The following is a 25,734-nucleotide window of genomic DNA, read 5'->3' as shown; positions in this document are numbered from 1 at the left end:
CATTCCATTTGCTCCATTCCAGCCATTTTATGAACCGTCCTCCCCTCAGCAGCCTCCACCGGTGTGCGTGTGTATATAATGTGTGTGTTCAGGTCGGTGCTGGAGGATCGTCTGGCTGAGCTGGAGCAGCAGAGGGCGCTACAGGATGCTGCTGGCCACACCCAGAATGAGGAGCGTCAGAGCCACGGTCTGTTCACCCTTCTAACATCTAGAAGGTGGAAACTGTACAGGTGCATCAAAGCTGGGACACAGAGACTGAGAAACGGCTTCTATCTCCAGGGCATCAGACTGTTAAATATCCATCACTAGCCGGCCTCCGCCCGGTACCCTGCCCTGAACCTTAATGGACCTGCAAGGTCATTCCAGACGTCTGCATTGGCCGTGCAGCATTTATCGTGAAATGGCCTCTGCAGAAGTCAGGGCATGCATACTTCTTGTGCTTCGCCGCGCAGAGCTGTTGTCAAGGAAGTGAGTTTGTGTTTATACAGGACCTCCCGCCCTCACCTACCGTCAAGCAATCAGGTCAATGCGGAGCCCTCCGCATTGTTACAAAATTTGAGAGGTGCACGGTGATGTGGTACGGAGCTCAATTTTCCCACTGCATGTCTCTGGGGGCTCCGCAAGTGAGTCGCTCCATCCATACGGCGCCTCCGACCATATTTTCTGATCAAGCATAAATTGGCTCTTAGTTAGCATAATCATTTAACACTGGTCACTTTACTAATGTTTACATACTGTATTACTCACTTTGTTTATACTTCTTGTCATGGCTCATTTTTAGCTATACTTTTCTTGATTATGTGTGTATTACTGCACGGTTAGAGCTAGAAACACAAGCGTTTAGCTGAACCTGCGATAACATCTGTGTACATGACCAATAAACTTTGATTTGATAGGTGTTAGCAATATGGTAGAGGTCACTGCTCCATCCCTTTCTGTCCCTTCTCATTTTTCTCCCCACCCCTCTCTCTCAGGAGGAGCAGCACCAGAGAGAGTTATCACTGCTGCGTTGGAGGCTGGAGGAGTTAGCCTGTACTACGCAGCAGCAGATGGTGGAACTGGGGCCTCCCATGGACGGGGGCCTCCCATGGACGGGGGCCTCTAGCCTGCACGACTCTCTCCCTGGACTCTGACCTCTCCACTCTGACCCCCCCCCCCCAGAGAGTGAGTGTGCCCTTCACTGTAGGATTTATTACTCCCTAAAAGTGATTATTTGGTGATGTTCTAATTTAATAAGTGAGCTCTCAAATATTTTGTGAAAAACATTTTGATTTTATTGGCACAAAACATATCAAATGAAAAGAGAAAGAGCTACATAGATTCAATGTTTACATTCCTTGGTGAGTAACGGTGCTGGAGTCCTTCCATGCCTTGACTGTTGATGCCTATGTGAAGAATGATATCAATGGCCAACCAATGACTTACTCAAAGTTTTAATTGACTGTTGAGATTTGTATCAAATGTTTACACTAAGGCCATCACTCTGAAACTTTAAAAGCGTGATAGTCCTAAAGGCATTTGTGTTAAAAAAGGTTGGTTTCACGGCTCTAAAGAGCTGTGACTTGCACAACATTTATACAACTTTTTTTGTGATGTTATTTCAAGATGTATGTGTTTTTGTATTTGCAATTCATACAAATAAATGTTTATGCTTTACTGAGGTCGTGTACATATTTTTTGTTCTGAGCTTTACTTGTGTGAACCATTAACACTAAGAGCTGCTGAACTCTTCTTTGTCATTCGGTTGAGGAAACAAAAGTCCCAGCTTCAGAATAAGAGTATACTGCTTCTGGGTAAGTGTCTAGCTGGAATGTGACCTGCTAATTCATGCTATCATTTGGTTCATCCCAGTAATCTGAAAAGCCTCCCTCCTTTATTTTCTTTAATTGTAAATCCCTATGTAGTCTCCTGACATTCCGTCTTTAGAACAGCTTTCTGGCCTTCAGCATGTCGAATGGGAGGGAGTGAGCTCAGTTTCACGAACAGTTGAGGCTGTCAAACAGGCTCTTCACATGCTGCAGTTGCTCCTTCAACTCCATGGGGGCGCCGTTCTGATCCAGCTTCAGTTTAATCTGCCAGGGAAACGCCACACACATCCAATTTTTGTTTACAAGTGGGGGGGGGGAGAAAGGCCAGCTCGTGTCCATAAACTTCAGACCCCAGCCAGTAGCAATATGCCACAATGGGGGATTATCATTCCACACTAAGTCTAGGCATGAATTTAAACTAAATATTTGGCACAGGTATGGCCAGCTGCCCTTGTAGAGCTCAAAACAGTCAACATAGATCATTACAAAATGAAGAACTGAAAACAGCCTACCACACAGAGAAGTGGTATAGGCTGTGTTATATCCACTGCCTTGCCACTGCAGTTATTTCCCAAGACCTAGGCTTTGTGCCAGTCATCTTAACAGTTACACAATGATCATGTCATGTTGGCCTGAACAACAGCTTTTTCAAGATGTTTAGTCCTGGTTGAAGTGATTAGACCGTGCAGGGGAAGTGTGAAGGTTATGGGAAAAATCATGAATGCATATTAAGGGGAGATTATGTGGGTGGTGAGACTACTAAAGGGGAGGGCGAAAAAGACGGACAGTTTACCTCATCAAAGTACCGCTGCATGTATTTGTAGAGCTCACAGAGGGAAGCAGATTCATTGAATTCGTTTTCATGTTTCTAATGAAACAGAAATATAAATGTAATGTCCTTAAAGCACAATATCAAAATAATGATGTATTTGAAAAATGAACCACTAGAAGAAGGGTGGTACCTTTGACTCCTCATGCAGGAACTCCTTGAACTCAGAGCTGTTGATTGGTGGCTGGTCCCTGACCTGCTTGTAGTAGGCCCTCACTTCCTGCTTGTACTGGGAGATATCTTTGGCATAGAGCAGCTTATTGGTTGGGTCATGCTGGAACAGAGACAGGGTAGAAGAGTCATGTCAAATCTAGGTGATAGGTGTGCTTACATTTGAGCTTCTTGTATTGTGAATGCCAGGTATTCTAAGAGGCCTGCAAGTTATGAGACAGAGTCTGTGGCTTGGATTTTGTTTCACAGCTATGGGCTCGATTCAATCAGATTTGCGCTAGCCGACAGTGTAGGAGGTGGAACAGTGGAAGAGCTGTCAAATCCATAAGCGGCTACCGGCATTATACCCATCGCTGCTAGTGCTGAGCGTTTAACTGACATTTGTTATTTTTCATTTTTTTTAAACAACTAATGGATCGACGTCGGTTCAATTAATTTGAATTCCATTTCGTTTTTTTTCTTCTTCCTGTTAGCTCAATGCGCAGTGCTGGGAGTTGTAGTTTCCAACAGGCCAATATTCTACATAGTTTACCACAAAAAAATATGGTAATTAACTAGAATGACCATAATCCATTGTGCTCCTACTTGGCCTGTCTGTATAGGACAGACACAGAAAGGGAGAAGAGACAAGCAATGTTGCCTAAAATTCTTTAGGTCACTGAGCAAATTTTAGGTCTTGTGAGTGGAAACTTGAAAGTTGTGAGAATTATTTCAATAGGCTATTTGAGCATAATGTAGACTTACCAACAAAACCAATGGTGCAAATCCCATAACATTTTAACATGGAAATAGCTTTTGATTTCTATGATATAGCCTACAGTAGCCTAATATGTGGTGTTCAATTCAGGCCTACATTGCATTAGACTTAAAAATATATATATTTTACATTATGAAGGCTTGACATTAATGATTTTTTACTTGGTCTGTAACACTATTGGCCAAATAGGTGACTGTAAATTGTATTGTATGATGCAATAAACCACTTTACAAAACAAAATGTATTATTACCATACAGAGAATTAGACAATGTTGGCTACCCCTCTGACTACTGGCTTATTTGCATATTCAAGCCTGTCTCAAAATACAACACTGGCCCTTTAATTAAGATAAGCTTTTCACCTGACTTGCTTTTCAAAGACAGCTTGAAATGTAGCCCACACGTTTTGTGCTCTTGTAGGAAGCAGTACTCCCCATTGCTGACCTATACTTATCTATAACTGTGCTAGTAACTCGCTAGCTAGCAAAGAATATCAACAAACGTTCACATGAGCGGCTCTGAACTGATCTGCAAAGCGCATTCATTCACTAGCGGGTGATTGAAAGACCCCTAGTGGGCAAACCACCAATATAATTCTACTCCGTTGCGCTCTGCCTACAACAAAATCACAGGCTCAATCTTGTAAAGTTAGATTTGTTTTGTTTTGGTGCATTGAAAAGAGGCTGATATAATGTTGATTCAATCACAGAAAAAAACATTGATCTATATAGCGCAAACTAATGGGGTGAACTCAGTGAAGTTCCATCTCTTGCGTCTCCGCGCGAGCTGACATTTCTGTGAGGCAGTCCTGGAGGAGGTGCGGGCCTAGCTCGTGCAGTTTAGAGGGAACATTGGAGACAAGACGCTTGAGGTATCTCTACCTGAAAATACACGATCTAAGTGATTGGTAGTAGGTATTCAGCAGTCATAAAAGTATGCCTTATTTACTTTGAAGAACTAACTAGGCAGCAGCTCTATAGAGATGAGATGATGACTTGGAATGAAATAATAAAGACATCAAATAAAACAAATGTATTAAACAACTGAAATATTTGATTAAAGTAATGTGAATAAATTATGGTTAATAAGTGATCAGCAGTAATGGGCAGTCACTACCATCATGGAACTTTTATTAAATGTTTTATTCTGTGTTACAGCATTCCCGCATAGTGCATTTAATGTTTAAAAATATATATTTGAAATCGAAAACTGATAATCGAACCGAAACTACCTCAAAAAGCACTAATCCTTCATCACTATTGGCTCTGACTCACTGACCAGCAGAGTCCTCAGTAGGCAACCATGCCCAGGAGCTGGCACCTAGGTTCAAACCTACAACCCTGTCCTTAGGGGGCGGGGTTCTTGCACCAGAGCCACAAATTCCTTAACATGTATTACGCTTCTCTTTGTTTAATTGACATTGACAGTTTCAGACACATAGAATAAATTAGGTTTTAACCTACAACCTCTTTGCTGCTAGGCAGGGATTTAACCATTGGAATTGTGGAAACGTACACAAAAGCACAATAAATTAACTTTGAACCTAAAACATCTCAGGTCCAAAGCAGGAATTGAACCACCAACTCTTTTTGCATATTTGACATTGAGATTAGCAGAAACTCACACAAAAGCACAAGAGATGAGGTGTGTTAGTCATTATATTCTGCAATGTCTCTGTCCTGGCCCCACCTTGCCCAACTGTTTCTCAGCCAGGGAGAAGGAGTCCATGAAGGCCTGGGCAATGACGGACAGACAGCCGTCTAGAGGCGGGGTCTTCTCCATGTCAAACACAAACTGGGGGTTCTTCAGGATGTTCACCCAGAACCGCAGGGGCAGGCTGGGAAGGAGCAGGACAGAGGACCAGTCAAACATTCTATCACTATCCCAATACAGTGAGTAGTGGATTGAGTATTGAATGAGTAGATACAACCAAGAAAGAAAGATGGATTCTACTATAAACATACTCAAACAGGTGTACCACCAGGGTCATATTCATTAGGCACCAAATGGGAGAAAACACAGGAAATTGGAGGGACTACTTGAACTTGTCCAATAAAATGCTCATATTCATTTCCATTGCAAAATGTTTTGCTATGGTGTGACCTAATGAATATGACCCAGATGAACACATACCTGTTGGTTTTCCAGATGTGTAGTACATCTGGATCACTGATCCTCTTGCTCTCTCCCTGGGCGTCCAGGAAGTCAAAGAAGTACTTGATGGCAGGCGGGGCTTTGAGGTTAGGGGTTCCCCAGATGGTTCTGAACAGGTTTTCCACAAACGAATGCACAGCGACCTGAGAGAGGAGGAAGTGGGTGGCATATGGTCACATACAGTTGAAGACGGAAGTTAACATACACTTAGGTTGGAGTCATTACAACTCGTTTTTCAACCACTCCACAAATGTATTGTTAACAAACTATAGTTTTGGCAAGTCGGTTAGGATATCTACTTTGTGCATGACACAAGTAATTTTTCCAACAATTGTTTACAGACAGATTATTTCACTTATAATTCACTGTATCACAATTCCAGTGGGTCAGAAGTTTACATACACTAAGTTGATTGTGCCTTTAAACAGCTTGGAAAATTCCAGAAAATTATGTCATGGCTTTAGAAGCTTCTGATAGGCTAATTGACATCATTTGAGTCAATTGGAGGTGTACCTGTCAATGTATTTCAAGGCCTACCTTCAAACTCAGTGCCTCTTTGCTTGACATCATGGGAAAATCAAAAGAAATCAGCCAAGACCTCAGAAAAAAATTGTAGACCTCCACAAGTCTGGTTCATCCTTGGGAGCAATTTCCAAATGCCTGAAGGTACCACGTTCATCTATACAAACAATAGTACGCAAGTATAAACACCATGGGACCACGCAGCCGTCATACCGCTCAGGAAGAAGACGCATTCTGTCTCCTAGAGATGAACGTACTTTGGTGAGAAAAGTGCAAATCAATCACAGAACAACAGCAAAGGACCTTGTGAAGATGCTGGAGGAAACCGGTACAAAAGTATGTATGTCCACAGTAAAACGTGTCCTATATCAACATAACCTGAAAGGACGCTCAGCAAGGTAGAAGCCACTGCTCCAAAACCGCCATAGAAAAGCCAGACTACGGTTTGCAACTGCACATGGAGACAAAGATCGTACTTTTTGGAGAAATGTCCTCTGGTCTGATGAAACAAAAATAGAACTGTTTGGCCATAATGACCATTGTTATGTTTCGAGGAAAAAGGGGGAGGCTTGCAAGCCGAAGAACACCATCCCAACCGTGAAGCACGGGGGTGGCAGCATCATGTTGTGGGGGTGCCTTGCTGCAGGAGGGACTGGTGCACTTCACAAAATAGCTGGCATCATGAGGAAGGAAAAATATGTGGATATATTGAAGCAACATCTCAAGACATCAGTCAGGAAGTTAAAGCTTGGTCGCAAATGGGTCTTCCAAATGGACAATGACCCTAAGCATACTTCCAAAGTTGTGGCAAAATGGCTTAAGGACAACAAAGTCAAGGTATTGGAGTGGCCATCACAAAGCCCTGACCTCAATCCTATAGAAAATGTGTGGGCAGAACTGAAAAAGCGTGTGCGAGCAAGGAGGCCTACAAACCTGACTCAGTTACACAAGCTCTGTCAGGAGGAATGGGCCAAAATTCACCCAACTTATTGTGGGAAGCTTGTGGAAGGCTACCTGAAACGTTTGACCCAAGATAAACAATTTAAAGGCAATGCTACCAAATACTAATTGAGTGTATGCAAACTTCTTACCCACTGGGAATGTGATGACAGAAATAAAAGCTGAAATAAATAATTCTCTCTACTATTATTCTGACATTTCACATTCTTAAAATAAAGTGTTGATCCTAACTGACCTAAGACAGGGAATTTTTACTTGGATTAAATGTCAGGAATTGTGAAAAACTGAGTTTAAATGTATTTGGCTAAGGTGTATGTAAACTTCCGACTTCAACCAGATTTGTCGCAAAGTGAATAAGGGACCAGGAAGTATGGCATTACCTCAGTGAGGATGCTGACTAAGAAAATTAACAAATAGCTGTTTGATGCAATGTTTTATATGCACTGCAGAGATAATTGCCTGATGGAAAAGTGTTTTCTCATGTGATCCTTATTTAGTATTTGTCAAGAGCTACAGTTTTTATCCCCTATTGTAAATGTCTTTCAAACTTCCCTTACACTGAAACCACACTGACAGCTCCAAGCAAGCCACTTTAGTACCTATCCACTTTTTTTTAAAGCAACGTTCATAAGTGTATGCTGGATCACACATAACTGAAGAGTCTAGACTTTTCCATCTTTCAGTTAACCATTTATCAGAGCACAGTGGCAGGTTGAAAGGGGTTGGTTTGACAGGTCAGGATGTAAGTTAACAGTGAGTTTTCTTGCCTTGGTGGAGAGCAGCTTGGTGAGGTACACTTCCTTCAGTTTCAGCTTCTTCCTCTCCGGGTTCTTCTTTTGGTCCTGGTCAATGTCAGGGTCAATCTGGAGTCAAAGAGCACTGTTAATCAATCAGATCAAATGCATATCAGGGACATTCAATTCAGAGGTCATGTTGGCACTTACCAGATGGAAGTACTTTGTGGAGTAGTTCTGATCGTCTGTGACAAATACACAACAACAGGTCACCATGGATGACTAAATAGCAGACAATTGTACTAAATAGCTTCCTGGTTTCTGTTAGTGTTTTATATAAACTGACACAGGTAAGTGGTTTTGCATCTCACTTGTGTTTCACATCTGCCATATAACAATATTAGAAAGAGGGGGAGTGTAAATGTGGAGCTAAACATGTCTACTTTCAACTCAACTTTGCTGAGGTATGTTTGTTTTGTTGAATGTTGTTTTTTATGATTGTGTTTTGTATTATTTGTGTGCTTCTTTGTGTATTTCTTATGCGCCCATGCTGCCTTGATTGAGTAATTGTTTGTCACGCAGGGCTCCCTTGTAAAGAGACCTTTGTCTCAATGGGACTCCACCCTGGCAAAATAAAAGTTTAAATAAACAAATCCAATAAATAAAAGATGGACTTTGACAAAACAAATCGGAAAAGTTACTTTGTGCACACGTGTGTGATAGTGTGATGAGCATTAACTATGAGCATGCGCTTGTGTGTGTGTGAATACTGTTGGTGTGTACTGTGTGTAGTGTAGTCATTCACAAAAAGGTCCTTTATGTTATAATTAGAAGCTTTGACCCCCCCCACACACACACACACACACCGCCACCATTCATTCCCTGTTTAATACAGTGTGAGGTGATGTGTACAAGGTCCACAACTCTAGGAGCTTTAGAGGCATGGTGCACTGTAGCATAGCAATCTCTGTTGACACCTTTACCTTTCAGGCTGCTCTGAGGACTCAGAGTGGGATGGGTCTTAGAGAGCACTTTGATGGACGCTCCATCCGGTACCTGTAGACACACACTGAGTTAGAAGGTTGATAAATGCTGAGTTACCAGCTTCTCAACCAGCTGGTAGACCTAAAATACAGTGATGTTCTACAGAGAGGCTAATAACACGTACAGGACTTCTAATCTAATTGTGGTCTGGTTTGGCGTTGTGACACAGGAAGCTCAGTCCTACTAGCCAGGCTGCCTTGAACAGAGCTAATACTGCTTGTTAGTAGCCTTGAAAACCAGGCTGCAGAATGAGAGCAGCAGAGCAGTACACTGTACTCAGTACTCTGATTCAATGTCAATGATGTTCTAGTCTAGTAAGACCCTCTACTTATTATGTGCTTATAAGATACCTGACGAATTCGTGCATGTGGTTTGGTGACATTAAGCAACAATTTGACAACCCAATCCGTCTAGTTCTCACAACTACTCAGGACTAGATTAAATCCGGATCGCGGAAGATCCACGTTATAGCGCGATTGAAATGAAAAGGTATTTTCAGAGTGAGCCAACATATGCAGGGTTTATAGTGAATGCAGTCTCCGCAAACACAGGAACATTGCCTTTAAATTTCAATCACGCTATAGAGCAGCTCTTCAGCGGTACTGATGCAATCCAGGCATTAGCCATTGAGTAGTACTACAGCTGCAAGGGATTGGAACTTTCATCTGCATTTTTGAAGTTTAGGCCTTCAACTACATGCCATTTTAAAAAATTTGTATCTGTCTTAGATGGTGATTTGAGATAAAGAGAGAAATATTGAACGTGAGATTAGGCTTATTTCCTGCATCAGGAAGCTTGGTAGTGTTCTCTAACCTTGTAATGCTTGAGTGTGTTGAGCATGGTCACTTCTCCTAGAACCCCTGACCTGGCATCCACCTCCTTCAGTGGGACAAACCTTCCATCCTTCTCATACTCTGCAGAGTTCAAGAAACAGAGAGAGAGAGAAGTCATTATAATGAACATTTGAAAGCCATTCCTTTGCAAGAATGTATGATCGATCAAGATGTTTTCATTTGAGGTACGCATGCTTTTAGAGACATAATTCTCTCATCACTCTTGCATTCTATCCTAATGTCTTGGACACATGAGGTACTACAACTGACCGATGTGTATCTGTCGGAGAGGGGTGTTGTAGGGGAAGCCAAACTTGGTCTTGAATGCCAGGAGGATCTTCTCCTTGACCTGCTCCACCGTGTCACAGTCCAGAGCACTGACCTCCAGAGGCTCACTGACCTCTCCGTCTGTTCCCACAGCAAACAGCACTTGCAGCCTCTGGGGGGAGGCGGGGGGGTCAACAGACATGCATACATCATGATGTAGGCTAGGTTCGAAAATTAAACGTGAGATGAGATCTATTCATCAGTGTGGCTAACCACTGAAGCTAACCTTCATTCCCACTATCTTTCTATTTGTGTCAGGGAAACCACACAGTTAGCTAAAGCTTTATAAAGCCTCATGTCTGTGTATATCACTTGTTGAACTTCATACAATAAAACCTATACACTACAGGGATAACATTTCTCTGGTATAAGAAACCACTGAGCAACTGTCTCAGCAGGATTACCATATGGCTCAACATGTGCTTATAAAGACTAGAGTCTGGGTCCATTTTGGCTCTAATCCATTTACTTCTAGATTCGTTTCTTAATTTAAAAGGGTTCATCTTTTGCTTCTGGGAGACTGAAACTGAGAAATGTGCGAAATCAGAGGCCATATCTACTTATAGCTTCCTAAAATATATATAGCTTTTCCTGTCAACATTGCATGTGCCGCTCTCCCCATCTACAAACCACAGACTAAGAATACTAATAAGATACATTTACACACATGGGCCTCGAGAATAGGCTGAATACAAACCGATAACTATGAAGACATGTTTTTGTTGAGGATCTTTGTGAGGGTAACATCACTTTCTACCCATCTACTTTTGCCCCAGCATACTGAGATATGTTTTCTAACAGACCAGCTCCTCTAACCACAACTTTTCTGGTAACAAGCAAAACATGAAGTAGGAACTGCCAATTGCCTCTCTCGCCACGCCCTAGATCCAGGAAAGGTGTGTGTGTGGCAATGTGTGTGTGTGTGTGTGTGTGTGTGTGTGTGTGTGTGTGTGTGTGTGTGTGTGTGTGTGTGTGTGTGTGTGTGTGTGTGTGTGTGTGTGTGTGTGTGTGTGTGTGTGTGTGTGTGTGTGTGTGTGTGTGTGTGTGTGTGTGTGTGTGTGTGTGTGTGTGTGTGTGTGTGTGTGTGTGTGTGTGTGTGCGCGCACACCATTGGGCTGAAGTCCTGAGCCTGCCACAGTAACCAGTCTTCATTAAGTGTGTAGAGAGCCTTTTCTGTGACTGAGTCCACTGGGCCTTTAGACATCTGCTGGGTCAGAGCACAAACCAGCAAGAAAAGAGGCTGGCCCACACTCTCCTGTTGGGACACAACACACACACAGCTCAGTTAAACACACACAAACCGGTATTCCCTTGTACAATTAGGTATAACTCATTAACGTGCACTCATATGAAAAGTTACAAAAACAGACACTCATTTACAGAGACACTCAAACACACGTGGAAATGTATGAGAGAAAAATAAAAATGTACTGTGAGCTGACCATAATGACATGGAGGCTAATAAATACATACAACATGAATGAATAAGGCTTTGATAGAAGAAGCAAGAAAATAACAAATATAGACTGATATAGACAGACAGACAGACCCTAGAGGAAGCCGTACAGAGAGACGGACTGACCCTGAGGAAGCCGTAGAGACAGACGGACTGACCCTGAGGAAGCCGTAGAGACAGGCAGACTGACCCTGAGGAAGCCGTAGAGACAGACGGACTGACCCTGAGGAAGCCGTAGAGACAGGCAGACTGACCCTGAGGAAGCCGTAGAGACAGACAAACTGACCCTGAGGAAGCCGTACAGAGAGACGGACTGACCCTGAGGAAGCCGTAGAGACAGACGGACTGACCCTGAGGAAGCCGTAGAGACAGACGGACTGACCCTGAGGAAGCCGTAGAGACAGACGGACTGACCCTGAGGAAGCCGTAGAGACAGGCGGACTGACCCTGAGGAAGCCGTAGAGACAGGCGGACTGACCCTGAGGAAGCCGTAGAGACAGGCAGACTGACCCTGAGGAAGCCGTAGAGACAGACGGACTGACTTTGAGGAAGCCGTAGAGACAGGCAGACTGACCCTGAGGAAGCCGTAGAGACAGACAGACTGACCCTGAGGAAGCCGTAGAGACAGATGGACATCCAGTTGGTGAGCAGCTTTTCTACGATGGACTCGGTGCGTCGCAGCATGAGTTTGGGCTGGGAGTTACTGGGCTGCTCCATCAGAGCCCTGAGTAGTTCCTCCATCACCTGGGTCAGGTAGGGCAGGTCACCGTGGAGGGACACGGTCAGCAGGGAGGCCACCGCACACCTTGTAGGACACAACAAACATCAGACTTATAACATCTCTATTACCTGCTATACACACCAACCTGCTCATCCATAATGACTTAAAAAACACCTAAATAATTTCCACTGTACTGTATACAGTACCTTAACCTTATCTGTCGTATATCCTATACCCAAACCAGCTAAGTGACACTTGGCCTAAATTGTGTCCTGTCCTGTCCTCACTGACTCACTTCTCCTTGACGTTGAAGTTCTTCTGCTCCTCCAGAGCGTGGACGAAGGAGGTGAGGAACACCTGATCCCGGATCAGTCTGGACAGGGCCTGGCAGCTCTCGTCAGGCTGCACCTTCACCGCGTCCTGACCACAGGACAGATGTTAGCTACTTATGGAAATCTATTACATCCTCCGTTTCCCTTCCAGTCATTCATAAAGTCATGTTATGGCAATCAGACAAGCAGATTTCACAAACAGTTCAAATCAAATCTCACCTGGCCAATGTCTATGATACAGGAGGTCATCACAGGTCCACCCTATTGCAAACAAAAGGACAAAGTATGAACATAAAAACACAACCTATCTGTCAATTTAATACAACATTTCTTATTTTAAAGCAGACTGTATTAGGTATACTGCATTGACTCTGTTCTGTGTTCTGCTCCTACGTACGTCAGGGAAGAAGATCCTGGAAGCAAAGTGCTTGTAGTCCAAGAAAGGGATGGCTCCAACGTTCTCAATTAAATCACACTTTTCCGTCTGCATATCCACAAATCCTAGAGAACAGAAGGGTAAGTAGGGGCGTTTGTTTTTGGTGCAACTATAACTATGTGTGAATTGCATGTGGGTAGTAGTCATGGGTCTTTACTCTGTTAAATCCATTTTATGAGGCCAATTTGGTGCATCAGTGAGTATGAGTGTGTGTGTGTGTGCTTGTCTGCGTGCGATTTAAGAATATAAATCAAGGTCGGTGTGTCCACGATGACTGACCTTGTCTGATGTCATTTCTGATGTCACACTCCAGCAGTTCCAGCTGCTTGTTCATTTGTGCTGCCATTTTCCTCTGTTTAATGTAGGAATACCACACCGCACCTGGTCAGGACAGGACAAGAGCTTATTTTCTCTCTCTCACACACACACACACACACACACACACACACACACACACACACACACACACACACACACACACACACACACACACACACACACACACACACACACACACACACACACACACACACACACACACACACACACACACACACACACACACACACACACACAAACCTATGGGCCCTATTCAACCAAAACAGGCCTTTAAAAAAAACATGTTGTTTATTAATTCGACCATTTAAAAAAAACAAGCACACATATAACTTGAAAAAGCCATACATGCACATGAAAAAAATAATTGAGGATAACACACAATAAAGTCTGGAACTTATTTCCATTGTGGTTCTCTTGAGACAAGATGGCTATACAAGATCGAACACAGTACGGCAGTGGAATAATAAAACAAAAACATAAAAGAAGAACATCTATCTCATCATTCCAGTTACATCATAGGGGTTATTCATATGGGCACAGAGGACATCAAACATATTTTTACTTTATTTTTAAATCTGCCCAGAGAGGACGTTGTTTTTATGGGCAGAGGCAACTCCTTCCATTCTGAGGCTCCAGTATACAAGAAAGTACCTTTCCCAGCATTGCTCCTGAACCTGTATAAGCACACATCAGCAACACCTGATCTGGTGCTGTGATTGTGTGCATCCCTAACACAAGGAAAGTAATCACTTAAATATCTGGGTGCAGGTCAGAACTCTTTTTCAGAACCCAGAACCAAATCTTGCGTGCCAGCTACTTGATTGGACATTTACAGTCTGTCATGAGACACTAAGTCAAAACAAAGTTGATGAAGTTGAATACTTACCCACAATGACCACAATGATGATGGGTATAAGCACAAGGATGATTAGGAGTGAAGGTGCAGCTTGTTTTGGTAAAAGGTTTTTCGTGAAGTTTCCAACTCTTATCTGAAAAACAAACATCAGCATGTTGACTGTAAAATACTATTTCCAAGGACAGTTCTGATTCAGAGTTTCCAAGAGCAACTGACAACCTTTTTGGATTTATCTGAATAAGAGGTTTACCCTCCTCCCGGGTGGCGCAGTGGTCTAGAGCACTGCATCGCAGTGCTATGCTGCGCCACCAGAGTCTGGGTTCGCGCCCTGGCTCTGTCGCAGCCGGCCGCGACCGGGAGGTCCGTGGGGCGACGCACAATTGGCTTAGCGTCGTCCGGGTTAGGGAGGGTTTGGCCGGTAGGGATATCCTTGTCTCATCGCGCTCCAGCGACTCCTGTGGCGGGCCGGGCGCAGTGCGCGCTAACCGAGGGGGCGGGTGCACGGTGTTTCCTCCGACACATTGGTGCGGCTGGCTTCCGGGTTGGAGGCGCGCTGTGTTAAGAAGCAGTGCGGCTAGGTTGGGTTGTGCTTCGGAGGACGCATGACTTTCGACCTTCGTCTCTCCCGAGCCCGTACGGGAGTTGTAGCGATGAGACAAGATAGTAATTACTAGCGATTGGATACCACAAAAATTGGGGAGAAAAGGGGAGAAAAAAAAAATAAAAATAAAAAAAAATAAAAAAAAAGAGGTTTACCCTCACTGACTTGATGTTAACGTTGGGAGTGTTCTTTATCTCACAGATGACAGAGTCACTCCCGTTGCTCTTCTCGATGGTTTCCATGACACACTCTACATCCTGGTTCTCCTCCTGAACACCAAACACTAAGATCTCTTCTGTGGCGATGTTCAACTTGTCAGCCCTTTTCTGAAGAAAAAAGAAAGAAATTGAATGTGTATGAGAGAGAGAGAGAGAGAGAGAGAGAGAGAGAGAGAGCTTTCAAGTACATACAGTGGGGAGAACAAGTATTTGATACACTGCCGATTTTGCAGGTTTTCCTACTTACAAAGCATGTAGAGGTCTGTAATTTTTATCATAGGTACACTTCAACTATGAGAGACGGAATCTAAAACAAAAATCCAGAAAATCACATTGTATGATTTTTAAGTAATTAATTTGCATTTTATTGCATGACATAAGTATTTGATCACCTACCAACCAGTAAGAATTCCGGCTCTCACAGACCTGTTAGTTTTTCTTTAAGAAGCCCTCCTGTTCTCCACTCATTACCTGTATTAACTGCACCTGTTTGAACTTGTTACCTGTATAAAAGACACCTGTACACACACTCAATCAAACAGACTCCAATCTCTCTACAATGGCCAAGACCAGAGAGCTGTGTAAGGACATCAGGGATAAAATTGTAGACCTGCACAAGGCTGGGATGGGCTACAGGACAATAGGCAAGCAGCTTGGTGAGAAGGCAACAACTGTTGGCGCAATTATTAGAAAATGGAAGAAGTTGAAGATGACGGTCAACCACCCTCGGTCTGGGGCTCCATGCAAGATCTCACCTCGTGGGGCATCAATGATCATGAGAAAGGTGAGGGATCAGCCCATAACTACACGGCAGGACCTGGTCAATGACCTGAAGAGAGCTGGGACCACAGTCTCAAAGAAAACCATTAGTAACACACTACACCGTCATGGATTGAAATCCTGCAGCGCATGCAAGGTCCCCCTGCTCAAGCCAGCGCATTTCCAGGTCCGTCTGAAGTTTGCCAATGACCATCTGGATGATCCAGAGGAGGAATGGGAGAAGGTCATGTGGTCTGATGAGACAAAAATAGAGCTTTTTGGTCTAAACTCCACTCGCCGTGTTTGGAGGAAGAAGAAGGTTGAGTACAACCCCAAGAACACCCTCCCAACCGTGAAGCATGGAGGTGGAAACATCATTCTTTGGGGATGCTTTTCTGCAAAGGGGACAGGACGACTGCACCATATTGAGGGGAGGATGGATGGGGCCATGTATCGCGAGATCTTGGCCAAAAACCTCCTTCCCTCAGTAAGAGCATTGAAGATGGGTCGTGGCTGGATCTTCCAGCATGACAACGACCCGAAACACACAGCCAGGGCAACTAAGGAGTGGCTCCGTAAGAAGCATCTCAAGGTCCTGGAGTGGCCTAGCCAGTCTCCAGACCTGAACCCAATAGAAAATCTTTGGAGGGAGCTGAAAGTCCGTATTGCCCAGCGACAGCCCCGAAACCTGAAGGATCTGGAGAAGGTCTGTATGGAGGAGTGGGCCAAAATCCCTGCTGCAGTGTGTGCAAACCTGGTCAATAACTACAGGAAACGTATGATCTTTGTAATTGCAAACAAAGGTTTCTGTACCAAATATTAAGTTCTGCTTTTCTGATGTATCAAATACTTATGTCATGCAATAAAATGCAAATTAATTACTTAAAAATCATACAATGTGATTTTCTGGATTTTTGTTTTAGATTCCGTCTCTCACAGTTGAAGTGTACCTATGATAAAAATGACAGACCTCTACATGCTTTGTAAGTTGGAAAACCTGCAAAATCGGCAGTGTATCAAATACTTGTTCTCCCCACTGTATGTGTGTGTATGGGTGCACATGTGTATACCTCAATGGTGACACGCAGGTCGTTTCCTGTCTTGATTGCGGTGTAGCTGGTGAAATCTGGGTCGGGATGGTAGGTGAGCTGTGATGAGCAGGCCAGTGTCTGATTGGTCACTCTCAGAGACACAGTTGAGGTGACTGGCTGGTTAATGTGTTCAAAGGGAGGTGCGTGGTACCACAGAGTCTAAAAACACCAACAACATTAATTAGAATACCTCAGATATTGATCCCCCCCATGACTGATTTCTGTGTTGTGTGAAGGTGAACGTTTGGTGAGGTGTGGCAGTGTGCATGTTCATATTAGGTTACTGACTGGTTACGTGAGAGTGGGTGAAGACTTGATGCTCAGTCAAGAAATCAATTAAAATCATTGTGTTAAGATGTCTACCCCAGAGCTGTAGTTGGATTGGATGGTCTGACCCCTCAGGTCATGAACAACCCCCTCCACAAACTCTAGATGGAACCCTTGGACCTTGATCTTCCTCTTCCCACTGCAGGACACATACCAAATCAACCAATCAGAGGAGGGTTGTTGGTCACACCTAGCGTGCTGATGTGAATTGTAGTCATGTCTAAACCACATTATTTGAATAAGCCAGAGGAAGAAAAACAAGTTGTAACACAACAAAAACTTTTCACAGAATAAATAAAGTATGACATGGTCCATAAAAACATGAAGAATCTGCTTTAGAGAGCTACCAAAAGCAAAAAGGGAAGCCAGTGCTGAGCAGCTGAGAGAAAGAGGTGATTGAAACATAACACTTTTGTATGAAGCAACTTCTGGGAAGCGGCCCACTTTCTTTCCCCATCAGACAACATAATGGCCAGTAGCCATATATGTTAAAGAGATACAGTACAGGCATGCTTCTTAACCTCTGTATAGCTTGTGTGCGTGTGTGTGTGTATTTAAACATTCGGATCATATGTGCGTACCTAAGTGTGTGTGTGTGTGCGCACAGGCGTACCTATGTGTGTGTGTGTGTTTTTACCTAGCCCAGGTAGTGCTTGGTGTTAGCCCAGTGCAGGACGGTGAGGACACATAGGTGACAGTGGCCTTGCCCAGACAGCGACCGTCTGGCAGCACGGCACACACAATGACAGAACCTTTGTCTCCACTGGGGATGTGGAACGTCAGACTGGACCCAGTGTGGTTCCACACAGGAGACCTGACCAGGTGATACACACACTACATAGGTTACAGATCCCCCCGATATGCTCATTCTGTTCACCAGTTCCGGTGGTCTACGTCACCGGATTTCTAGGTTTCACTGAACAGGATTCATTATCATCAACCCCGGACTGTCTTGTCTGATTACACACACCTGGTTCCTATTTCCCCTGATTAGTATATGTGGCCTCTGTTCCCTCTGTCCGTTATTGTTCCCATGTCCATTGGTGGTGTGAGTACCTATGCGTTGGTGCAGCTGTTATGCTGCGTGCTATATAGTATATTGTGTATTATGGGTATCGTCCCTTGTATTTCAACAAAGTTTACCCTCACTCTTTTGTTTGGGTACAGCCCAGTGTTTTTGTATACGTGTTTGTTTTGGGTGTATTAAAAACCCCTATTGTGTATTCCTGCGCCTGTCTCCAAAATCCTTTATTCCAGCGTGACAGACACACTTTACCAAAACACAGTGATAAAGTCTTGGGCTTTCATGAACGAAGTGAGCACCAGTGAAAAAAAATCTCAAAAAATGATGTCTGCATAAATTAGTAAAACAAATCATATTCAACCGATTGTCCACTTTGACTCACTCCTTGAGACTGCAGTCCATGTGCCCTTGGATGCGAACCCTAGTCACGTGATGGAGGTTCTTCCCAGTCATCAGGGCGTGGTTTCTCCCATGGAAGGACAGGACACTGGGCACTATGGAGACGATCACTGGCTCCTGACAAACACACACAGACACAGACAATATTTCTGATAAAGACAAGTGAAACTAAATATGTGTTTGTGGCTGTAGGCTTGCTCTTTAGTTTTGGTAAATAATGATGAGTGACAAAGTTAGAGGCATAAATATCATACCCCCCAAAAATGCAAACCTCCTCTTTTATTGTAATGGTGAGAGGTTAGCATGTCTTGGGGGTATGATATTTGTGCATCTGTAACTTTCTCACTCATCATTATTCACGATTCATTCAGGACTATCAGTAATTATAGTACCATCCACATAAATGTAGAAGCGTTTAGAAACATTCTATTATTATTTACAATAAAAGTGATTATGCAATACATTATTTACCATTCATTTCTATTGGGCAAATCTTTTATCTGAAACATAACCAAAACAAACAGCAAATGCATCCAAGATTGATGTAATCATTGTGTGCTGGAAATAAGGGACCAAATACTAAACTTTTGACAACTTTAATACACATAAGTATATTTGTCCCAATACTTTTTGGAGGGGATTATGTGTAACAGTTTAGTTTCCTTCCCTCTCCTCGCCCCTACCTGGGCTTGAACCAGGGACCCTCTGCACACATCAACAACTGACACCCACAAGGCATCGTTACTCATCGCTCCACCAAAGCCGCGGCCCTTGCAGAGCAAGGGGAACAACTACTTCAAGGTCTCAGAGCGAGCGCGCACCCAGCTAACTAGCTAGCCATTTCACATTGGTTACATATGTACAAAAAGTGCTGTAATTTCTAATTGGTTCACCCGATATGAATGAAAATACCCTTAAATTAAAGCTGACAGTCCGCACTTTAACTCCATAATCATTGTATCACTTCAAGTCCAAAGTGCAGAGCCAAAACAACAAAAAGTGTGTCACTGTCCCAATACTTGGAGCTCACTGTATGTAATTATGATGGATGGTTTGAAATCTACTACTGCCCTGGGGTACAGTCATGTGATCCATGATCCCCACTGTAAGAGGTATGATGATTTGACTCAGAGACAAAGGCTCTATTCACAAACATCTTCTTACTATATATAACCTTTTTGGTCCATGTTATTCTGGTTGAGATAAAATCTCTATTTTACGAGTGATCTAAATGTAGGATGCCCAGATCTATGAATATTGCTCTGTATAACTGAATATAGTATCTTGGCATTGGGAGACATCCATTTGAGTGTCTTCATTTTGTCCTCAATCTTAGCTTTCGAGAGAGAGAGCAAGAGAGAGAGCGAGAGCGAGAGAGAGAGAGAGAGAGGTTTGATAAGGCCAAAGGAACATTGACACTTTAACAAACACCAAACCTTATGAGGAACAAACACTTCCTTCACCACCAAACACACACAGCTAACGTAAACTCACCCCATTCCGTACAAATGTGCGCAACCGCAACATTCAAACGAGGCCACAAAGAAAACTAATGGGACTGTAGCGACTGTGTTGACTTCAAAATCGGGGGTGTGAACTAGGTTTCTATTCAAGCGTTGATCGACATGGTAATGGCTCTATAGTATTGGAGAAAAGTTGAAAAAACTGACCCTCCGTTACATCGTGACGTGTCATGTCGTAACGTACAGCACGCATAAAGCAACTATTTCTGTCTTACAATCTCTCTTCACCAGGTGTAGCACTTCTCTCATCGTTTAAAAACAAGAAATGTACAGTGACGGGGGTAAGGGGGGATACCTAGTCATTTTTTGCATCATCATTGCATGCGATCATCATTCTCAAAGCCGCTGTTTACTTCTAAGATCACTTTAGCACCGCCCTAAAAACCCGATTCATATTCGACACAAACCTTCAAATAGGTATGTAATGACACATTATATAAACTCTTTATAGTGTTTTATTTACATTTATTTACATTTATTCACACTTAAGGTGATAAGTTGGACAGATCGAGTGAAAAAAAGCAATTTTCCCACACAACATCTCTCCTTCTCACTATCACGCATTAGTTTCGCTTCCCCACCCGCCATTTAAAAAAAGACCCGGCGGGGCTCATTGCCTGCTTGAATTATGCAGAAACGGGCAGCGTTTAGGTCATGTAATTGATTCTGTTGGAAAGGGGAGAAATTGTGCTTTACAATGGTATTGACAGTACAGTTGATCTGGAAGTATTGTGTTTTTGGGGCGCTAAAATAAGGGCAATTGTACGGACCAAGGCGATGTACGAGTTTACGTTATATTCATCACATCTAATTAAATTTGACACATTTCATTCAGACTGGGAGGAGCATGGTAACAAAGTAAGCCCATTAAAACATCTCAAATGTAGAAACTATACTGTATCTTTCAGTGTTATTCGATTTCAGACGTCAACATTGTTTACTTGTTGAAATAAGTTACTGTATGTATGTACAGTAAGTAGCTTATGACAAACATGTGAACTAAATTGTAATTGTTTTGGTAGTGGTGACCATATACAAGAAAGCTTTGTTCTTGTCACATTTCACAGAACACATGTCCATAGCTATTTGATAGGTACTGAAATGACTGTGCCTGCAAAGTCACCGTGAAAATCTCAGACCACTTCAAGTCCAATCTGTGTCACATGCAAACACACACGCACACTCGCGCACACACAAACAAACATACACACTTAGTTCCCTGTTCTGAGATCAAACTTCCCTATAAGGGACAGAAGATCCACTGAGAGATGCTGAGGAAGAGGAAAAGGCTATGATCAGCAGGATGGACTTACAGAGTAGTTCATTCCTGACTGGCTGAGTCTGCACACGTCCTGGGGATAGAAGTGAGAGAGGGTTGATGAACAAGATACAGGAACACACATGGGTGAAGAAGTTGTGAGATGAACACCCCCAAAGAAGAAGGTGTGTGTGTGTGTGTGTGTTTGTGTGTTTGTGTGTTTGTGGGTGTGTATGTGTGTGTGCACGTGTGTGTGCGCGTGCGCATGCGTGTGAGTTTGTGTGTGCGTGTCATACCTGTATGGAGTCTGAGTTGGCAGACCTGGGTGTCCAGGAGCAGGCATCATTACTCCAGCTACATCCAGCTGTCATGCACTGAGAACACCTGAGAGACACAGAGATACAAATAAGAAAACTACAGTGAGTTTAATCATAAACATGTGTACCATCTGCTACTCATGCAAAATGTGTACTAACAAATCTATAACATACAGACAGTGCCCAACATAATTTAAAAGATGTCATTATAGTAAATATTGAAGTAGGTCTAAACAAGTAGGTTGAAACATAGCCATATCAAGGTGCTGAGGAGTAGCATGACAGATCTGGGATTTCTGACTGACAGGGCAGAGGTAGGTGGTCCAGTGATGTCTGAACAGTTAGTGAGCATCAGTTTCTCAGTAAGGTTCTGCTTCCCCACTCTTATCTCCACTGTGACATCCAGACCTATGTGGAAAAACACAGGGAAACAATCTCTAAGCAAGATGCTCCATATTTTAATTGAGAAATCTACAGGAGAGTTAGAAGGTAAAAGGTCACCTTCAGCAGGAAGCTGGTCGCTGGAGAACAGGCAGGAGCATCGAGGCAACGCTGGAGCGGGGCTTGTCCTGTCACACAGATCACCACTTGTATTGAAGAAGTGGCAGGTAAAGGTGAGACTTCCTGTCCCATTCACATTCAGGTGGACCTTGACAGTGAGTGTGATCTTCTCTCCACTGCTGCTCTTCTCCACCTGGTAAGAGACCATGTTCTGTTGTTGGGAGTCCTCAGAGATGGAGATCCAGGCTGAAGGCTGAAGGCAGTCATCCTGAAACGAACATCTAGAACACATCACATAAAGGGGTGAGGATGAGCAGGTTTAGGGTGACACAGATAAACAGGACATAGAAGTATGTTAACAGGAAGTTTCATCTATAGAGGCAAGTTGATTCTAAGAAGCTGTGGGTGATACAGGAAATGTATTTTGAGCTCTATGTTTTACCACAGAAAATAAATACATCAACAAGACCATATAGTGTGAAAACCACAGATAGTATGTGGTGAGATCATATGAAACCCTGGGGTATGACATTAACACAAACAAACCAGGCAACTGTCCTCACTTAATTACATTGAAACGACTGCCACTGTTAATTTTCATAAAATGATCAAAAAAGTACATTTTAGAAGAATAAGACAAGATATAATGAAGACATCTCCCTGTATTGTGGTTATGAAAATATAACCAGTAAGGCTGGACTGAATGGATCGTCACTTTTCATTCATCTAGTAAACTCATAACTCACATCGCTTTCTCTCACTCATCAGCATAGCAGGTATTTATTTATATGGCAGTATCTATAACCGATGACGGTTAGGATAAACTACGTTGGGATTATCCCTCTATAACTTTGGTAAAGTCATGATTCAGCTGGTAGAGTCGGTCATCCGTAACGACGTAAACTGAACAAGCCTGTACTCGATTGAACTGTAAGTTGTAGAAGTGTGTAGTTGTGGTTCTTGTGACTGACCTTGACTTGCTGTTCTCAGACTCACACCAGCCACAGAAGGGGTCCTGAGCAGACCAACAGTCCTTCAGACTCTTGTGTTCACTGCACTGAGCCACAGGCACACGCATCAACTACAACAAACACACAATATTATGTCCTGGGTCCTATTTCAGAATGGTTGTACTGTATAATATGTATCTCTGTGCACAGTAGAACTTACCTGGTTCCTCAGTGCCATGTACACATGTTTGCGGTCCACTGGATCCAGGTGCATCTTGGGAAACACACGGCGGTCGTCATCTGACTTGTAGAGCACTCTGGGACAGGCAGGTTTGTAGGCCTTGTCTACAGCAAGCTGACATGGGACAGAGAGTGACACTTGAATAACATCTCTATGTAGAGGTGACATATCACACTAACAAACCACAATACATAACATGGCCCGAGGAAATCACCTATATTGCAGTTGTAAATGTCAGTTGACTGCACACATTTCTCTCTGTCAACAAGAGTATGAATTTGATGATGATGATACATGATAGACTAACAATCACTGATGTGTAGTGGTGACCAAACCCCTGTCTGGTTTGTTAGAGTGTACTGCATGGCTGTGATATTTCTGTTAGAAACATGCAGGGGATTTGGCTGGATTATTAAAGTTTTCCAGGGACAACACTGCATGAAGGAGACTATTGTGTCTAATAAGGTTACTTCTGGGGTTTCTCCAGGCTAATTTAGACCTCAAATTTCCTCATGTGAGCCACGTTTGGTAGAAAATGCTGTAATTCTGTTGTATGAGTATCTGTGTGTTCAAGGGAGAAATAATGACACGAGAGAGGTGTTTTGAGGCCAGTGTGTGTGTGCTTTAAGAGTTCTCATAACTGTGTTCCACAGACCTTGATGAGTTGTCCGTCTCCTGTCCCGATGAAGAACACCAGCCAGGAGTTGTGTCTCACTGCCAACACTGATGTCATGGAGCTGTATTTAAACACCACTGCCTCTGGCTGCAGCTCCGGGGTGGTACCTTTTCCCGGTGACTGAAACAGTGTTACAGACAATCTCAACACATTTGCTAAGAAATTAGGGTAACGATACTGACAGCGTCTTTGCTATGGTGTTGGTTATAAAGCATACATATAATTATTATCATCTCACCAACCTTTGCACAGTCTTCATAGCAGAAGTCTGGGTCATCGTTCTTGAGTTGAGGCCCTGTAGAGTGGCTGATGTTATAGATGGCCAGCATTGTGTTGATGGGGTCGCTTGTGTTACCAGCCGTGAACACACCTGCCCAGAGCACCTGCCCATGGAGCCCACCAGAACCTTGAATTACAGAGGAAGACAGGAGCCGCCGGCGCTCCATGATTCCACAGCATTTGAGTGTCGCACCTTCGAGGGACTTCAAAGTATTTGCTTTATTGTTCTCGCTCTTGAACCAAATAAGTCGAACTTGAGGCTCTTTGGGAACGTTCGAGAACACGTAGATGTGTGAATTACTCTGAAAGCCGTCCACAAACTGAAACTTCTCCTTTTGTCTGGCCTCAATATACGGAGTCGCGCTCTCATCTGATTGAGAAAAGATTCCTCCCTTCTGTCCATCTAGTGTATTCCGTAGGACAAGCAACTCATCTGAATTGACACACTTGTTACGCACACGGCTCTTCAACCTTCCAGCCATAATGTAGGAGTTCTTCCCGACATCAACAATAAAGCCAATGGTTGAATCTCCAGGGTCCAATGAACCCACCTCACTATCCTCCGAATGCACAGATTTGGAGATTTCGTTGAGATCCAGTATTTCACAGTAGCCGCATTTTGTGGTTCCACAAGTGATCAAGGTCTTGTTTTTTATGAATGGCAGTAAAATGTTTACCTTAAATGGATACGTTTCATCGGAAGGAGGTACTTCTTGGTTAGGATAAACTACGTTCGGATTATCCCTCTTTATAACTTTGGTAAAATCATGGTTCAGCTGGAAGAGTCGGTCATCCGTAACGACGTATACCGAGCTGTCACCAATGGCAAAGTCGCGGACGTCGCCATCGAATGAGTGAGTCTCCTGGCCCCAACTCCAGTCCACACAGGCGAGGAGTACTCCCCAGAAAACAGCCCTCATCTCGTAAATCATGTAGTCAGTCAAGCCTGAGAGGAGAGCGCATGGTAAACTCCGTTCTGCGCCTCTGATGCCACTGTCATACTGTGCCGAAGGCCAACAGGAGGATTGCGTAAAAGTGCACAGTGGATGGATGCTGCAACTATGTCATAACATTTAGTTCCGACGGTTATGTTCTGAGACTCCGACTTCCGTGTTTAAATCTCTACTGTGATATCGAAATTAACGCTAGTTCCCTACCTTTCAATCTCATCAGAGGATGTATCAGTAACATCGTTGTTTGAGTGTTTCCAAAACGTCTCCAAACTCGCATTTGTGGTAATGTCTATATTGCCTATTCAAATGCCAGTGTCAACATCACCATCACCTATATG

The 25,734-nt window shown here is 43.4% G+C and overlaps 1 protein-coding gene and 1 pseudogene across 3 annotated transcripts; one reads left to right on the top strand and one right to left on the bottom strand.

The window, feature by feature from the left end:
- The window catches only part of LOC139565705 (centrosomal protein of 83 kDa-like), a 5,595-nt pseudogene extending 3,939 nt beyond the window's left edge, over positions 1 to 1,656 (top strand).
- On the bottom strand, positions 1,252 to 25,734 carry LOC139565930 (plexin-C1-like). 3 transcript variants are annotated; one of them, XM_071386630.1, is made up of 30 exons: positions 24,407 to 25,734; positions 24,144 to 24,284; positions 23,468 to 23,602; positions 23,269 to 23,378; positions 22,298 to 22,578; positions 22,102 to 22,204; positions 21,776 to 21,863; positions 21,535 to 21,573; positions 18,682 to 18,815; positions 17,913 to 18,089; positions 17,312 to 17,414; positions 16,928 to 17,107; positions 15,036 to 15,206; positions 14,310 to 14,412; positions 13,364 to 13,465; positions 13,046 to 13,149; positions 12,868 to 12,909; positions 12,612 to 12,724; positions 12,202 to 12,400; positions 11,248 to 11,394; positions 10,083 to 10,251; positions 9,793 to 9,893; positions 8,919 to 8,991; positions 8,146 to 8,180; positions 7,969 to 8,064; positions 5,699 to 5,862; positions 5,255 to 5,402; positions 2,771 to 2,911; positions 2,602 to 2,676; positions 1,252 to 2,072 (listed from the first exon to the last, which is right to left on the bottom strand). In XM_071386630.1, exons 1-30 carry the CDS (start codon positions 25,373 to 25,375, stop codon positions 1,977 to 1,979), a joined length of 4,539 nt encoding a protein of 1,512 aa, XP_071242731.1. In that variant the 5' UTR covers positions 25,376 to 25,734; the 3' UTR covers positions 1,252 to 1,976. The 3 variants fall into 3 exon arrangements, with proteins under 3 accessions (XP_071242731.1, XP_071242729.1, XP_071242732.1); XM_071386628.1 differs by having other exon boundaries at positions 12,612 to 12,736; positions 24,407 to 25,733; XM_071386631.1 differs by having other exon boundaries at positions 12,612 to 12,718; positions 24,407 to 25,733.

The sequence above is a fragment of the Salvelinus alpinus genome, chromosome 37 (assembly GCF_045679555.1).
Source record: "Salvelinus alpinus chromosome 37, SLU_Salpinus.1, whole genome shotgun sequence".
Classification (NCBI taxonomy): domain Eukaryota; kingdom Metazoa; phylum Chordata; class Actinopteri; order Salmoniformes; family Salmonidae; genus Salvelinus; species Salvelinus alpinus.
This window is presented reverse-complemented; position numbering and strand designations above follow the sequence as displayed.

What these genes read in the sequence shown, in the direction of transcription:
- LOC139565930 (XM_071386628.1), bottom strand. Translation starts at nt 25,375, where the DNA reads ATGATTTACGAGATGAGGGCTGTTTTCTGGGGAGTACTCCTCGCCTGT. An exon ending in TCTCCGACAGATACACATCG is followed by an intron (nt 9,894 to 10,082) that starts GTCAGTTGTAGT and finishes TGAACTCTGCAG; the next exon opens with AGTATGAGAAGGATGGAAGG. An exon ending in TCCTCAGAGCAGCCTGAAAG is followed by an intron (nt 8,181 to 8,918) that starts GTAAAGGTGTCA and finishes TATTTGTCACAG; the next exon opens with ACGATCAGAACTACTCCACA.